This window comes from Varanus komodoensis, unplaced genomic scaffold (genome assembly GCF_004798865.1).
Source record: "Varanus komodoensis strain SLA01 unplaced genomic scaffold, ASM479886v1 scaffold23, whole genome shotgun sequence".
In the NCBI taxonomy this organism is placed as follows: domain Eukaryota; kingdom Metazoa; phylum Chordata; class Lepidosauria; order Squamata; family Varanidae; genus Varanus; species Varanus komodoensis.
The window spans coordinates 1,314,842-1,331,427 of record NW_025335627.1 but is presented as its reverse complement, the minus strand read 5'-3'; the positions used below and the strand labels follow the sequence as shown (position 1 = coordinate 1,331,427).

At 47.3% G+C, this 16,586-nt stretch overlaps 1 protein-coding gene across 14 annotated transcripts in view; it reads right to left on the bottom strand.

Moving 5' to 3' along the window:
* HDAC4 (histone deacetylase 4) overlaps nt 1-16,586 on the bottom strand; it is a 261,456-nt gene that overhangs the window by 17,283 nt on the left and 227,587 nt on the right. For 13 of the 14 annotated variants that reach the window (XM_044431666.1, XM_044431663.1, XM_044431675.1 and 10 more), the window contains 2 exons: nt 13,688-13,806; nt 3,729-3,862 (listed from right to left, as the gene is read on the bottom strand). In XM_044431666.1, the coding sequence (XP_044287601.1) occupies nt 3,729-3,862; nt 13,688-13,806 (253 nt within the window). Of the gene's footprint in view, nt 1-3,728; nt 3,863-13,687; nt 13,807-15,106; nt 15,179-16,586 lie in introns of those variants that run through there. The other variant, XM_044431678.1, reaches the window with a different exon arrangement.

The following is a 16,586-nucleotide window of genomic DNA, read 5'->3' as shown; positions in this document are numbered from 1 at the left end:
ACATACAGTCATTACAGAAACACAGAAACAGAGCGAGTCAGAAGGGGTCTCATGGGCCATCTAGTCTGACCCCCAGCTCCAGCTGGCTCTGCTCATGACATGCCTACCATGTGCGTTTCCACATACATTATAGTTATTACTAGTAATGTATGTGGACTGTTAATGCGCTCCGTAAATGCCAAACATTTTTATTTCCTTACCGCCCTGGCACACAAGATGTCATTTGTGGAATGATGCTTATTTATTGCTGTATGTGCATGCTGATGTGCACATCCTACATTCCCTGTGAGGGCATGGCTATTATTATGAGTAAAGGGCAGTTTTGTTCTTGGGGCAACAATACCCCAAAGTGCAGTGCATTTATTTTCTTTATAAGGAAATCATGGCAATCTGGACCAAGTAAAAGATAAAAGGGAGATACCGTTGGGTGACAAACCTATTACTGAACCTAACAGTTCCAGCTACCCTTATGCTACTCTAGGTTCTGTTTCTTGTACACTCTAGAATGTGACAGAGTATTAGGAGAGAAGTTGGGAAATGGCTTTTCCAAATAATTTATCCAAATGATAGAATTTATGGGGTTCAAAATATAGGATACAATGACACCAAAAAGCCATACAGAAAATAATTATCAATCATTTGCATATGACTTGATTCTTTTAATATGTTCTACCAGTTTATTTAACATATAGAATATTCATTTAAATGTCTTAAAATTGGGTTGCAATTGTTCATACTAAACTAATGTCTCAAAAAGTGTATTTTGAACTATTTAGTTAACTATCAATAAGTTTTCTATCAAACTCAGCACTTTCAGGGTTTATTTCATTTAGAACTGATAGGTTTGGAGATGATAGCCAAAAACAAATCTAGAAAAAGCAAAACCTGGTGATTCAAGCAAAAGAAACGTCCCATGTTCTCTAGAAGATTTTGGTACATCCATCCATCCATCCTCTGATAACACTTGTATAATGCAACCAGATCAGTCAAACTAACTTGTTCAAGGGTTTGTTTTCCAATCCTAAATATGTGATTTAAGCCTCAAGTTTGATTTTAATTTCTGAGGACTTCACAGTGCTGTTAATAAGTTTATTAATAACTTATCTGTATAACTACCATTTTTTATACTGGTGAAGACTAAGTTGCATCTATTCTGCAATATTCTCCATCTGGAAATGTTACAAGCAAATGTGGAAAAATATGTAGGCAGTCCATGGAAATTCCTTGTTCAGAAATGGTAAAAGAACAAAAATTTTCAGCTATTCAGTTTTTTTTAATGAGCAGTAACAACAGATGTTGTTGGAAGACAGGATGAAAACTCTGCTACAAATTAGTACCATTATGTGATTAATGGTCATGTAGGACTTTCTTGCATTCAGGTCCAAGTACTATGCTTATGGATGATATATGGATTTGTGCACAGTTTTGATTGGCATGCAAAAAAGGCACAATTAATGTTTCTTACATCTGTGATTTCTGCTTATACAGTAACATCTTAACTGATGCTTACTTCCTCGATCCTCAGTGTTTTGCGCCTTTATAAATATTTTATTTATTTATTTATTAAAGTGGATTCCTATGAATCTATAAACAGTTCAGAACTGGCACAAATATTCTTAAGATGACATGCAAACCAGAAGGCACCTTGTACCAGACCATGAAGATCTCCATGCAATATTTCACCACTTGTGCTGCGAAAGGTACAGCAATATGTTATTGAAGTCATTTAGAAATCTGAATACTGGAAGCGAAAGGTAGCCAGATGTTCAATGCTCTGTGTACTATTCAGCTTGGCCACAACATAAAACTTCTCATGTGGTGTTTAATACAGCTTATAAAGTACTGTCATTTTTTAAATGTATGCTTATTCTTTGCAGCATCCCCCCTCAGTATAATTAACTACAGCTACACTGCTTCAGCTCTATGACATGAAAAATTCTAGCAATTTTTAGTTTAAAATTTCTGACAAAAAATAGGAAAAATGTAAGTACTAGAAATGGTCCCTATTAACATTCTCTCTTAATGCTTTACACAGATGTCCTACTGTACGTTACGCTTTTTGCTAGTAAGTCTGATTGAGTTTAACAGGATTTATGCCTAAGAAAGTGTATATAACACAGTAGTTTTAAGTTCAACAACATGTAAGGTAGGAAGAGACTTTAAACCTGTTTCATGTCCTTATTTTGTATTACTGCCAATTTCACCCACTGCCTACTGCTGCCTACAGCAGCTTTCAAGCTCTCCATGCAAAATTGTTTTACCATGCTTCCAAAGGATTCATTTCAAGGAGTATGCCACATGGATCAATATTATTTATGTGAACAAGTTTGCTTTAATATAATCTCAAGAAAATTCACAATAAAACCACTTCTTTCTGCTTTTTGAATTTTTTAAAGAATAATGCAGTTATTCACAAAAGTGAACTATTATAAATGCTAGATTGAACTTTGGTTATATAAACACAATGTGGGTTCCAAGGTCAAATACTCATAGCACAATTTTCAATCTAGGATAAATCAGAGTATGCCCTACCTAACCAAGCTACCTAACTTACCTAATCAAGTGTGATTTTTTAAAAATAAAAGACCTGATATCATTCTCAAGCATCTGCTGCGCCTTACTGCCAATGCTGATGACTACTAGAGTCTCTTCTTCCAGCGGCTGTCAAGTTAGCATCCCCTAGATATGGTACTCCTGAAATTATATTGTTCTGAGGCATTTGTGCGTAGAACAAGTGTTGTAGTACCAAAACACATGTGCTGGCCTTTCAAAAAAATCCAACATTTCCCAGGACACCAGGATTCTGGGACACTGGATTTTTGGAGAACTGAAAGCTGAGACTATGGTCCCACAGATCCATTAGATAGGCTCTGCTGAAGGCTATTTAAATTCTGGAGTTGGTCGTGTTTGATAATGCCACCCCTCTGCCCAATACATAGGAACTTCATTGCCAAATAATTGCTTCTTTTTGATATACCAGCCTGATTAAGAAAAGAACTTTGATGTAGATATGCTGAAAATAGTTTCATAAAATAAGTTCTTTTTTTTACTTCCTCCATCACAGTGCTGTCCCTGAATCCCTTGAATTTCCCTGATTAGCTGTCCAATGGGGGGGAGGGGACAATTCAAGAATGTTCTAGTAAAACCACTGTTAACCAAAATTACTTGAAAACCAAAGCAGGGGCCAATAGAGCAGCAGGAGGAAAATGACTGAAAAACTTTAGTGTGCTCCTGTATTTCTGGACTGTAGTATTTGCCTGGAATTGCCAGACCTCACATTCTAAAGATTGTAGTAGGACAAGCCTACAGCAAGTGGCCAGCCTGCTTTATTTTCTTGTACAGAGAATGTAGCTAACACATAACCACTTTTAGAACAATACGTTCCAGGTTTTCTCTTTATAATACCAACTATCACTGATGGTTGTGCAAACCTGTGCCAGAGAAAATTTGTATAGATAAGTAATCTTATCTTCAATTTGGATGCCAGGAAGCACTTCCCCACAGTGAGGACCCCAAGGGTATGGAATGGGCTTCCAGGGGAGGTGGTTGAGGCCCCATTGGTGAGGGTGTTCAAGGATAAACTAGACATGCACATGGTGGGCATTTCATGAGTGCAGCTGGCTGGAGCCGGGGGTCAGACTAGATTGCCCAGGAGACCCCTTCTGACTCGCTCTGTTTCTGTTTCTATGTTTCCATGTAATCCAGAATGCCTTTGCTTTTCTTTATACCTCATTTCCTAGCAAAGCAGAAACACATGCTTCAGAAGCATCACAAATGGCTGTCAGGTCGTGGCCTCCTTCAAGGGCCAGAATAATTCTTCCTCCAGCCAGACCCATGAGCTGTTTTGTCAGATACCCAAAGCCTGCGAAAAGAGAAATATGAGAAAGGCAAATATTAGCCACAGAATTAAACTACTCTCAGAAGTTGGAAGCATACTGACAGTGAAAAATGATAACCTATAAGGAATGAGAGTTCAAAACATTTAGTCACATTTTAGATGGACAGGTTTTATTATTAAATTGAAACCTATCAGCATCCCAAAATTAATAAATACCCTTCTATTAGCTTAAAATCTTTCATAATACTTTTATCCTATATATCACCTTTGCAACTCCCAACAAATTGGATAATCATTATCAAATGTCCCCACATGCACACCAAGTAGGTTAACATCTGCAACATGCCTGTGATGAGGTTGGTTGTCTTGAACCCAAGAAATGTTAGTTGAAAAATGTGAGGTGGCTATGATAAAGCATACCTTATATTACTTATATCCAATATGTCAACAACATCCTTACTGGGAAAAATTGTCATGAGCATTCCCTTATAATCTCCAGGATTAGCTACTGTAAAAAGCTCCATGTAAAACTGTCCTTGAAGGCATTTCAGGTTTTTGACAGTGGTGCAACTGCACCATCTTCCTATTTTTTCTACTTCTTCTCAACATGTAGCTTTGCCATGAAAGTTTCCAATGATGGGATTTGTTTATCTCAAAGACCATGTCTCCCTGTATGACACCTCCTCCCACAAGCATCAGGGAACGTTTACTCTGAATTTCATCTACAAAATTCTTTAGATCACCTGTGAAGAACAGTACTTTTATTTTATCTGAAAGGTCAATTAATGAGCTTCCTTAGGAAGTATGCCAACCTGTTCATTTTTAGCTTGGAGAAAAACAAAACCTACAGTGATGAATTGGTCTTTGAGTTTAATTGACATTTTGTTGCTTTTTTAATGTCTTAACTCACATGTTTCCTATTGCTATTATCAGCTGCTGAAAGCTGTGGATGAGAAAAGGCAGGTTGCTTACCTGTAACTGTCGTTCCTTGAGTGGTCATCTGTGCATTCACACATATGGGCTTCGCCATGCAGTGCAAGTCCTGGACTGGAGAAGACTTCCAAAGCATCGCAGAGCGGGCGGGAGCCCTGCGCTGCCCTTTCCGGAAGTCTGGATAAAAGAGGAGGCTCCCGGCCAGTCCCTCAGTTGCCCTGAAGACGGCATCATCCCAGGCTTGTGAGGGTGCCTTGAAACATGGAGGAGAGAGAGACAGTTGACCGCACCCTGTGCTCAATAGGCAGCACAGAAAGTACGGTGCTGGCGACAGCCACTGGGGCGGAGGGTGGGTTGTGTGAATGCACAGATGACCACGCGAAGTATGAGTTACAGGTAAACCACCTGCCTTTCTTCTTTGTTGTCTCTGTGCATCACACATATGGGTGACCAGCAAGCTTTCCCTTCTTGGGGGAGGGGCTGTCATCACCAGAAATTGAGGAAAGGGCTGCCCTGCTGAACATGCAGCCTTGGCTGGAGCAGACATCTAGTAGGTCGTGCTGACCGAAGGTCTATTGCAAGGACCAGGTAGTGGCCCTGCAGATCTCATGCAGCACGACGCTGGCCATAAGGCAGTGGATGCAGTCTGTGTGCGCAGGAGCATGCAGGGAGATCAACTCTTGCCATCTCGTATGCTGAGGAGATGGTGTTGGACACCTATTTGGAAAGCCTCTGAGTTGAGACAGGTTCCCCTTTCTTCTGGCCCTCAGACAGTTGGAGTGGCGCAGTGGCTCGGTTCATGCTTTGTAAAAGGCGCGGGCTCTGCAGACATCCAGGAGGAGTAGCATGGCCTCTATCGAGGTGGTGGGGTTGGTGAAGAAAACAGGAAGGATGATATCCGGGTTGGCATGGAACAAGCAGATGATCTGGAGGTCAGGTGAGGGTCTGGGGCACAGAACAAGCTTGTCCCTGTGGAAAGTGAGGAAGCGGGTGTTGATCTGAAGTGCAGCCAGTTCACTGGCACAGTGGACAGACGCAGCGGCCACCAAGAACACAGTCTTTCAAGACAGGAGAGGGAGTTCTGATGTTGCCATGGGCTCAGAGGACCTCCTTGTGAGAGGCTCCAGGAGGAGGTACACGGCTGAGTGGGTGGAGCAAGGTTCTTGAGGTCCAGAGAGAGCAGAGTGTCAGGGGGTGCATGAAAACAGAGGACCCTTGGACTGGTGGGTGGAAGTATGAGATGGGCACCAGGTGGACCCTCAGGGATGAGGAGAGGCCCAAGGTGAAGCAGCCCTGGAGGTAGGACAGGATGTGCTCAATAGAGAAATGAGAGGGATTGAGTCCTTGTGTCCCACTGAAACTGGTGAATGCCCTCCACATTGCCAGGTAGGATCTGCAGGCGGAGGGCTTCAGCACGCCCTGGAGGATGGAGGCAACTGCTGGTGGGGGGGAGCTATACGGATCTGTCACCTTATGATCCTCCACGCTGTCAGGTGGAGGATCCTGGTGTTGGGATGGAGCATCCAGCCCTGGTCCTGGGGCAGCAGTTTGTGGACTAGCAGCAGGCAGAGGAAGGTCTGTCTGGAGAGGCAGAGAAGAAGAGGCAGTCACAGCTACCTTGGCCACCAAGGGGTGAGAAGGATGCAGTCCATCTTGTTCCTCTGTATTTGGTAACATCCCTGGTTATCAGAGGGAATGGAGGGAAGGCATAAAACTGGGCCCCTTCCCAGGAGAAAGGTGTTCCCTAAGGACACAGTCCCTTGCCTTGCTCTGGAGCAGAACTGGTGGCACTTGGCAAGCTGGGGAGTGGCAAAGCGGTCTGCCTTGAAGGGAGCCAATTTCTTGCACAGGCCGTGAAATACAGAGGCCTTGAGCTCCCACTTGTGCAGAATAGTGGTGAACTGACTCAAGGTGTCCACCACGGTATGGAGGTGGCCTGTGACCACAATGGTGATGTCCCTCTTGATGCACCAGTCCTAGTTGGTGAAGGCAAGGGCTGACAGGCAGGTGGAGCGAGTCCCGCCCTGCTTGTTCAGGTAGTACACGATGGTGGTGTTGTCTGTGGCTATCTGAATGTGGCATCCCTTCAGGGAGTCTTGGAAGGAGTCATGGGTCTTGCAGACTGCCAGCATCATGAGGATGTTGATGTGGAGGCTCGACTCAAGCGTGTTCCAGAGGCCCTGCGAGCTCATGTCAGCACAGTGGGCGTCCCAGCCCGTGTTTGAGGTGCCCACCGTGACCATGACAGTGGGTTTGTGGGAGGAGAACAGCCTCCCGGTGGTGAGGTTGTAATGGAGCCCACTAGTGGAGGAACTGCCCGACTGCCAGAGAGGGGGACAGTGTGCTGGTGTGGAGGCCTTGTCCACTGCGAAGGCTTCCACGACCAAAGCTGTAGGGCAGTCTCATTTGAAGGCGTGTGAGTAGCAGCACTGACACAGTGGCAGCCATGAGGCCTAGCAGCCTCTGGATGGTGTGGGTGGTGGGGCGTGCTGTGGCCCTGATGGATGTGGCCAGAGGCAAGAGTTTCTGCTCATACTTGAAGAAGGCCCTATGGAGGAAGGCCATAGTTCAGGCAAGCTCCTATGAAGAGGATGGACTGTGTGGGAGAGAGAACAGCTTTGTTACTGTTGATGAAAGGTCCCAGATCCTACAGAAGGCTGTATGTGGCATGTAGCCCTTGCAGAAGTCCCTCCTCGGAAGGGGCTGCCAGGAACCACTCGTTCAGGTAGGGAAGATCTGGACACCCAGGAGATGGAAGTAAGTGCAGACCCCTGCCATGCACTTGTTGAATATCTGGGGGGCAGTGGCCAGGCTGAAGGGGAGGATAGAAAATTGGAATACTTCCTGGCCAAGCTGGTACTGGAGGAAGTGCCTTTCAGGTCGATGGAAGTGAACCAGTCCCCTTGGTTAAGCAGGGAGAGGATGCCGTGCAAGGTGACCATCCTGAAACACCTGCGGGTGACAAGCTTGGACTGGACCGTCAGTGCCTACACCTATTGTACTGGAGCTTGAGCAAGAGCTGTTGGTGGGGCTGGGAGTCACACCTCTTGCTGAGAGGAGTTACCTGTGAGCAGGAAGGTTGGTCAGGGAAGGAACATCAGGTGGAGGACTTGCTGTCTATGCTGCTGTGACATATGCACAAACCCCATGCGTGCCTTATGGAGACAATCCATGTTCTCACCTGTCTGCACTTTAAAAAGCTCTCACCATAAATGGCAGGCCCTCAGTGTGTGCCCTAGTCTTGGGGGGGAGAGCCACGGATTGCAGCCAAGCACAGCGGAGGATCGCTACAGTGCCCATCATGGCCTTCCTATTACATGATGCAGGCCTGCCTCTATCTTGAACCTGAAGAGTTTCTCTGCTTCCAATTGTACTGGGTGGGTGCCATTGTAAAAATCATCAGGCAGGTGCACTGCCACGGATCCCATCTTTTCCCAAAGGAAAATTGCTATGTGACCATGGTGGCCTCACAGTTGGACACATGGAAGCCAAGAGAGGGGGCTGCATAGACCTTTTTTCCCCTAGGCCATCCAGGGGACATCTTTCCCTACCTACTGATGTGGAATGGCCCTACTGAAGGGTCCCCTGTGTTGGCTCCACTATGATGACGTTAGGCTTAGGGTGCTACTGTAGAAAGGAAAATGACGTATCTGGCACCTTATAGGTGGAATCTATCCTCCTTGAAGTGGCCAAGGGACCTGCATGTTCCTTCCAGGACTGCTGTGCCTTGAGCAGTAGAGGAGGTAGGACAAGGATGAAAACTGGCGTAGGATCCCCCGAGACCGGAGCATCCAAAATGGAATCAGCCTTGGGCTCAGCTGTGTGGGAATTCTGGAGGCCCAAGCTGTCCGCCATGTGGAGGACCAGATCCATGAAATGACCCCTCCCTCCTGGTGACACGGCTGGGTCTTGGTCTGAGACCTGGGCACTGGTGGGGTGAGAGGGGTCTGAGGGTATGGTCAGGTCAAGCAAAGGTAGAGGGTCTGACCTGACGCACTTGTGGTGGTCACACACAGAGGGCCCTCGTTGTGGTGCCGGTGAATGGTGCATGCGGGCCTGGAGAGGGCTGTGGGAGAGCCGGCAGTGTTCATCCCAGTCACAGGTATGCCTGGCCCAGGAGCTCCGGGTCCGACTCTGTGCCAGGCCTGCAAATGGCTGCACGCTGCAGCCAGCGGTGGGCCTCGGCGCTGAGAGGGAGATCCTGACTGCAGTGGGGGCGTGACTGACAAATGGAGGGAGCGTTGGTGATCTGAGCGTGTCACTCCAACAGGTGGCACTGACCCCTGCAGGCGCTGGGCATGCCTACTTGTTCCCAACGCTGAGGATGCACGCACCTGATGGCGATCATCCAGGCTGGAGTGGTGACGGCTGCAGGCGGCGTCAGCACGGGGCCAAGGTGAGGTGAGGGTAGCCAGGTTCAGGGGTGGCACACAGTGGACAACCTGCAGTGAACTGGCTTTGTGGCGGAGGAGTCAGAGTCCTCCCAGTCCAGGTGGTGCCTCCGTCAGCTATCTGTTTTTGCGGTGGGTGGGTCTGGGGACTCGGACCATTGGGTGAGCCTGTGGAGGCTGGCAACTTCGAGGAGGTGCCATCGCAGCCCGGGAAGGAGGAACAGAGAGATCCCTGGGGTCCTCCAGCGGCCTGTGCTTGAGCCACGGGCAGGTTCAGTGGCAGGCCATGTGGCGAGGTGGCTATCCGGCGAATTGGGCAGTGCAGGAGATCAGCTGCATGCAGGCGGTGAGGTGAGGTGCGTGCTGACAAGGGAGATGCTCGTCCAGCGAAGGCAGCTCCAAGGCAGCTGGGGATTCATCCAAGGGCACCCCAGGGTCCCGGGTGTGTGGGCCGGCCTCGTGGGTAATGTGGCTGGTGCGGAGGCGGCGTGTGCAGGAGCGTGGTGCTTCTCACACTTCGGAGCAGGCGCAGTCTCTGTGGGCCCTTCTGGAGCTAGTTTGGTGGCGGAGGCCATTTTCTTCTCGCATCTGGAGGGTCGCACAGTCTCCTCAGACTCTGACTTTGAAGAGTCAGCCATGCTCAGCATGTTGCTACAGAGTGAATTTCAGGTGATCTGTCTGCTGCTGGCATGCTTGCCTTTTTAAAGGCCTGGCAGTGTGGGCAGATCTCCACAACACGTCCCTTCCTGAGGCAGAGGAGACAGCGAGAGTGGCCATCTGCAGCCGGCAGGCAAGCAGCACATGAGGCGCAGCGGCATGGAGGCGAAAAGTAGAGAAGGGTAGGAAGGAGGGTAAACCAGGTTCTCCTTCCTTGCAGGGCGGAGAGAGATTGCACTGAGGAACGACCTTGAAGGAAGACTAAGAAGGGAGTGAGGAATGTGAGAAAGGTAAGAAGAAAAAGGCAGGTTGCTTACCTGTAACTGTCATTCATCAAGTGGTCATCTGTGCATTCATACCAACGGGCTTCATGCAGAGCGCAAGGCCTCAATCAGAGAAAAACTTCCAAAGCTCGGGCGGGAGCCAGCCCCACTCCCTGTGCAGGCAGCATAAAAATTACCTGAAAATTGCACTATCCCAGGTGTGCGAGGGATCTGAGGACTCTGTGGCGAACAGAGCAGTGACCGCGCCCTGCCTTGGCTCACGCAGGGCAAAAAGCTGATGATAGCCGGCAGGGCAGAGCGCGGGTTGTGTGAATGCATGGATGACCACTCAAAGAACGACAGTTACAGGTGAGCAACCTGCCTTTCTCTTCATGGCCTCTGTGGACCTCGAGGTGTGGACCATGTCGCAACCTTACAAATCTCTTGGAGCGAGACACCAGCTAGCAGCGCAGTGGGTGTGGCTTGACCACATGTGGACTGAATATGTGGGTGCTCTGTCAGTGGAATTCTAGCCATCTTGTAGGCAAGGGTGATGGTGCTGGAAACCCACTTAAGAGAGTCTTTGGCTGCAGATGGGTTCACCGGTTCTGGGGTCCTTGTAGCATACAAAGAGGCCCTCAGAGCGGCAGAGAGGCTCTGTAGAAGGCAAGGGCACTCCTGACATCAAGGAGGTGGAGGGTAGCCTTGATGGGGGTGGATAGGTTGGGGAAGAAAGCTGGAAGGATGATGTCCTGGTTCACATGGAAAGCGGATGTCACCTTGGGGGCGAAGCGTGAGTCCAGGCAAGACCTTGTCCCTGTGAAATGTGGTGAATGGGGCATCAATCCACAGGGCAGCTAGTTCATCCGTGCCCACCTCAGGCGACAGGGGGTCCAGATCTTCCTTTACCTGGATGATTGGCTTCTCATGGCCCCCTTTAGGAAGGATCTACTGTGTGGCCTAGCTACTGCACGCTGCCTCCAACAGGAACTAGGACTCCTCATCAACCATGACAAATCTGTTCCTTCCCCCACACGATCCATACTCTTCATAAGGGCTTGCCTGGATGCTACCCTTGCCAAAGTCTTCCTGCCACAGCCATGGGCAGAAACCCTCGCCTCAGTGGCTACAGCTGTCAGGGTTGCACCTCTCTCCACCACCCACACCATCCAGAGGTGGATGCAGATGACTGCCCTGCATTTGGTGAATACACGGAGAGCCATGGCAAGACCAAAAGGGAGAACACAGAATTGAATCTGAAAACACAGGAAATGCCTGTGTCCAAGGTGGAAGGAGATATGCAAATGGACGTCCTTCAAGTTGATGGAGGCGAACCAGTCTCCTTGGTTAAGGAGAGAGAGGATGCCCTGGAGTGTGACCATTCTGAACTTCTTAGGGGTAATTAACTTTTTCACCTCCCTTAAGTCCAAGATGGGCCTTGGAGACCCATCCCATTTGGGTACTGTGAAGTACCTGGAATAGAAGCTCCTGTGGGCTAATGGGGGGACACGCTCTATCGCCCCTTTATCCAGCAGGGCCTGGACCTCTGCCCAAAGTGCGGTAGATGGGGGTGTGGTCTTGACACGACCGAGAGGCAGTAGGGTATTGAATTCAATCCTGTACCCCAGTTGGATGATGGATAGGACCCAGGAGTCAGAGGAAATAGCCTCCCAAGCTGGGAGGTACTGTGCTAGGTGATCTGTGAAGCCGTAGCGGGGTGCAGGGGTGGGGCTGCCTGGACAAGAGCATCAGTGTCTGTGCCTGGTGTCCTGGCACTTCTGCAGAAGCCTCCGGCAGGGATGGTAGTCCTACCTCTTGCTGGTAGGTGGCACTCTGGGGCTCATGGAATGGTCAAGGAATGGGGGGTGGCTGGGGGCCATAAGGGTTCCCTGCCATCTCCTTTGCACTGAGCTCTGGCCAAAGCCCATGCGCTTGGCGGTGGTGCAAGCTTTATGGAGGGAGTCCATATTCTTGTCTTTATGTGCATTGAAGAGGCCTTCATCATTAAAGGGCAGGTCCTCAATGAGGGCCCGGGTCTCGGGGGGCAGGGATGTGGAGCGCAGCCAAGCATGGCAGCGAGTGGCTACTGCCCCCATCACAGCTTTACTGGTGCGGTCGACGTGGTGTTGAGCTGCTTCCAACTAAAACCTGGAAAGGTCCTCTGCCTCGGTATGAATGAGGCAGACTTCATCCCATAAGTGGTTGTTGAGCTGTTCCACTATGGCACCTATCTTCACCCACAGGAAGAGCAAGTACCTGGCCATGGTGGCCTCATAGTTAGAGACCCTGAACCCAAGGGCAGCTGCTGCATAGATCTTTTTAGCCATGGTATCCAGGCGGCGTCCCTCCTTGTCCACCAGGATGGACTGGTTCCTCTGGGTGGGGGGTCCCCTGCATAGACTCCAATATAATGGATTTGGGCCTGGGATGTTGGAGGAGTGGGGGAAGGCCTTGATGGTGACCTTGTAGGCAGAGTCAGCTCTGTGAGAGGTAGCCAGTGGGCCGGCAAGGGCTTTTCAGGACTGTTGTGCTGTGCGGAGCAGCGCAGGCATGGCCAGTATGGACACAGTGGCGGTGTCCCCTGAGGCCAGGGTGTCATAGCATGGGTCAGCCTTGGATTTGGGTGGGTGGGAGGCTTGGAAGCCGAGATCCTCAGCCATGCGGCACACCAGGTCCAAGAAGCCACCCCCCTTGGCGTGAGAGAAAGAGAGGTCCTGATCCAGAGAGAGGCGGCAGGCTTCTCTCTGTAAGAATGGTAAGGCGCAAAAGAAGAAAAGACGTTTTTAAGGAAAGGAGAGAGGAGTGAAGAAGAAAGGAGAGAAGGCAAAATGGCGAACCAGGTAAGTAGAGCAAAGCAGAAGGTCCAATCCGAAGTGAGCTCCAAGTACGGTCAAAAAGGAACTGAGGGACTGGGCGGGAGCCCCCCCCCCCCCCCCCGCCATGCTGCCTGTGCACACCACTCCATGGTGCCAAGCTTTGGAAGTTTTTCTCTGATTGAGGCCTTTCGCTCCACATCAAGCCCGTTGGTGTGATTGCACTGAGACTGTGAAGAAGAACTAAGATAAAGGATTTTTACACACACACAAACTTTTTTAAATATAGGGAGAAAGATGTAGAGGGCAAAAAGGAAAAGAATGGGGCAGTGGAAGTTCCTTTCAGAGATGTGACTTGTGTGTGCAGTTGAAAAGGAACTCAGAGACTGGGCTGGAGGCCCCCCCCCCCCCACTTTATCTGGACTTCTGGAAGGGGCAGGGCAGGCCTCCTGCCCACTCCGTGACGCTGAGCTTTGGAAGTTTTCTCTGATCCAGGGCTTGTGCTGTGCGGCAAAGCCCATATGTGTGATGCACAGCGACCATGAAAAAGAACAGCAATATTTAAATAAATGTAGACAGGAACCCGAATTCTGTATACAACAGGAAAGAGTGATGTATTATTTTGTGATGCTATTATCGCACAATCTTTTTTTTCTTAAACTGCCCTAAAAAGTACACAGTGAGGAGTCCAAGCACAATATTTATTTAACAGAACCGAAACAGAACTAAAATGCAAGTCAATATGAAAACAAAAGTGAAATAATGGAAATGTAAAAGCCTACAAGGACTTACATTTTGCTGATAGGTTATATCCTCCAAGTGGTGCGGGATGACCTTCTACTGCATCAAAACCAGAGGACACCAGCACAACATCTGGGGCAAACTCATTAGCTATAGGCATTACTACTGTTCTGCAACAAAAAACAACAGAAAGCACATTACTATGACTTGTCTTTGAAGGTATACTGATTTATTTAGAGATCAATGAGATTATCTTGTTGCACTTCTAGCACAAAATGCAGAACAAAACAAGGGGACAGGGAGAACTGGATGTGTTCTATGTAATCAAAGGGAACTAGCCACACTGAGCAAAAGGAATCTTGCCAATTCCACTAAGGATGGCAGTGTGAAAAAGTAGATTGTGCTGCAGATTTGTGAGAAAATCAGAAAATCATGCTATTGGAAGCTATAGTTCCATTGCATGTGGAAAATCAGTCCTGCAGGTCACACCTAATAATGACAGCCCGGATAAAGTTCACTATGTCTAAATTTCAATGATGTCATTGAATCTTAAGAATGTGACTGTCTGCTGGAAGGAGCAATCCTATAGTCCCTAGATAGGTGTCCACAGGAAATTTCTGATTCCCAGCTTTAAGTCTGGAGATACTGATCTGACCTCAGAGCTGGGAACTGAATCTCCAACCCACCTCCCCCACACAACTGGCACAGAAAAAAAATGCTTGTTCCTTCTCTGATGTCAGGAACACAACCTCAGAAAAGAGCAATGTGGGAGGGAGACTGAAGAGGTCAAGATATGGAGCTTGATTGTCCAGGAAAAATGTAGGGTGGGAAGACAGGGAGGCAAAGATTCAGTGTTTCTCCCAACCCACCAAGAATGCTCATAAGCCTTTTAATTCAAAAGCTTGTGATCACTGAAGGCATAACCCACAAGGCTGAAGTCTCCATGATTTGAACCTTACAAAATTACCAAGAAAACTAAAAGTACAGGTTTAATTCATATAAATCTGACTAGAATGGAGGATTAGCAGCTGAAATTGTGAAATACACTGGAAAACTTCCCTCATGTTATTATATGTAAATGCAAACAGGAAGAGTTCTGGAGGCAAACTATTAGGGAGAGCTGTTGCATTCATAGGTTACTTGTGCATTTACTGGAAGACTTCGCTGGCCACTTTTGGGAACAGGGTATTGGACAAGGTGTAGGGCAGGGATCTTCTTGACGTCAGCATGTTTTGGGCTATGAATGGAGACTTAGTAAACATAAATTCAAAGTCGTTATTTCCACTTAAAAGTTCAACTGTAACCACACACGGGTGGCAATGTCATTAAGTCAAGATGGCACACTAGATCTAGATTTCTTTATCCTGTTCAGAAAAATTTAGAGAACAGAGCAGTTGCAAATGGAGAAAGAACTGTAAAAGCATACACAAGGGATCCCGCCCATTGAAAAAAAGGAACCTAAAATCTTACTTTGGGGCGCAGGACAGTCAAGCTAGTTCTGCCTCCCTGGAAAATGATGATGGCCCCACAATGCAGTTAGACCTGTGAAGGAAGGGTTGACTGAGTTGGGAGCCCATGATGGAGACAGCTAATCAACTGAAACAACACAGATATAATTTCACTACTGAATGACCATCCACTACTAAGCCACTACAGTATAAGATCTCTGATGTGTCTTATAAGCTGATGGAAATGGCAGAAATATTAAATAAAGCTGTGGATTTGAGCATCACAAAAACAGAAAATGTTACTGTTATCTAAAACCACACTAGCCTTGCTGTTAAAATTAGAAGACTTGGGAAATAACCATAGATGATTAAGCCTGTGGGCTTATGGTATATCAAAATCTGCCATGAATCAATACTCAGATGCTCCAATTGCCCCACTGCTACTGAATCTGTGGGAGACAAAATGCCCTAGAGGTCAACAACCCTGACCTGAAAAAAGGGCTGTCAGGGCAAATTCTAGTCTCTCACAGGGTGGGGACTCCTTACCCAGGTCACTGCTGTTGCTGCTACCTTTTACATGGTTTGCTCTTGGTGACAGATGCAAGAGGTTCAAGAGGAACAAAGAATCCTCCATTCCTCAGATATTCCAATTTCCACACCAATATGTAGAACAGTCAAGTCAGAGCTGCACAACCAAGGTCACAGTTGTTATATGTTTGGGCTCTAGACACCCCAAGCACAAACAGGGATTTGTCCCTGAATGCTCCCTTCCACTGTTATATTATCTGCTTCAGGTACCTATTTATACAGGGAAGGAGTGCTGGAAGAAGACCCAAACTTGCCGTGCTGAGAGAGTCACATTAAAAAATTTCAATAACTTTGAATTTGGAATGCTTTAGCTTGTAGTAAAGTCAGAAATATAGTTGTATTTAAAATATCAAATCAAAAATGAAGACTTGTAAAATCATTTTAAAACTTCCAAAAAAGAAAGGCAAAACTCAATAAAATGGCTATGACACCTAACTGAATACCATTCTGGATTAATGTAGGTATGTGGATTAACTCCAAAAAGGAAGGCACAATGCTGAATTTACAAGAACTGAACAGGACTGACATGGATAGGATATTGCATTTGGCTTTCATTCATAGGGTTGCCATAACTCAGAGATGGCATATAGCAAGAATGACATCTCAAAGACCAAATTAGTCATGCTTTAGTCCATGAATCAATGGACTAAAGCATGATAGACTGGATCCAACTAATTGGGTTTTCATCTTAGTACTCACTTATCTGAAGTTGCATTTATCCTAAGGCAAAATGGAATTCATCTTCCTTTCTCTACATCAAACTGGGAAACTTAATCTAATCCATTTTAAAAGCATTTATATGATGCCAGTGATGTTATTATATTGCGCTTCTGATAGCCAAGTTTCTGATACAGATTGTCTGAGAACTTGATGAAGTTCAAGGATGCTTTCTGCAAAGCAATAGTCCACTTGAT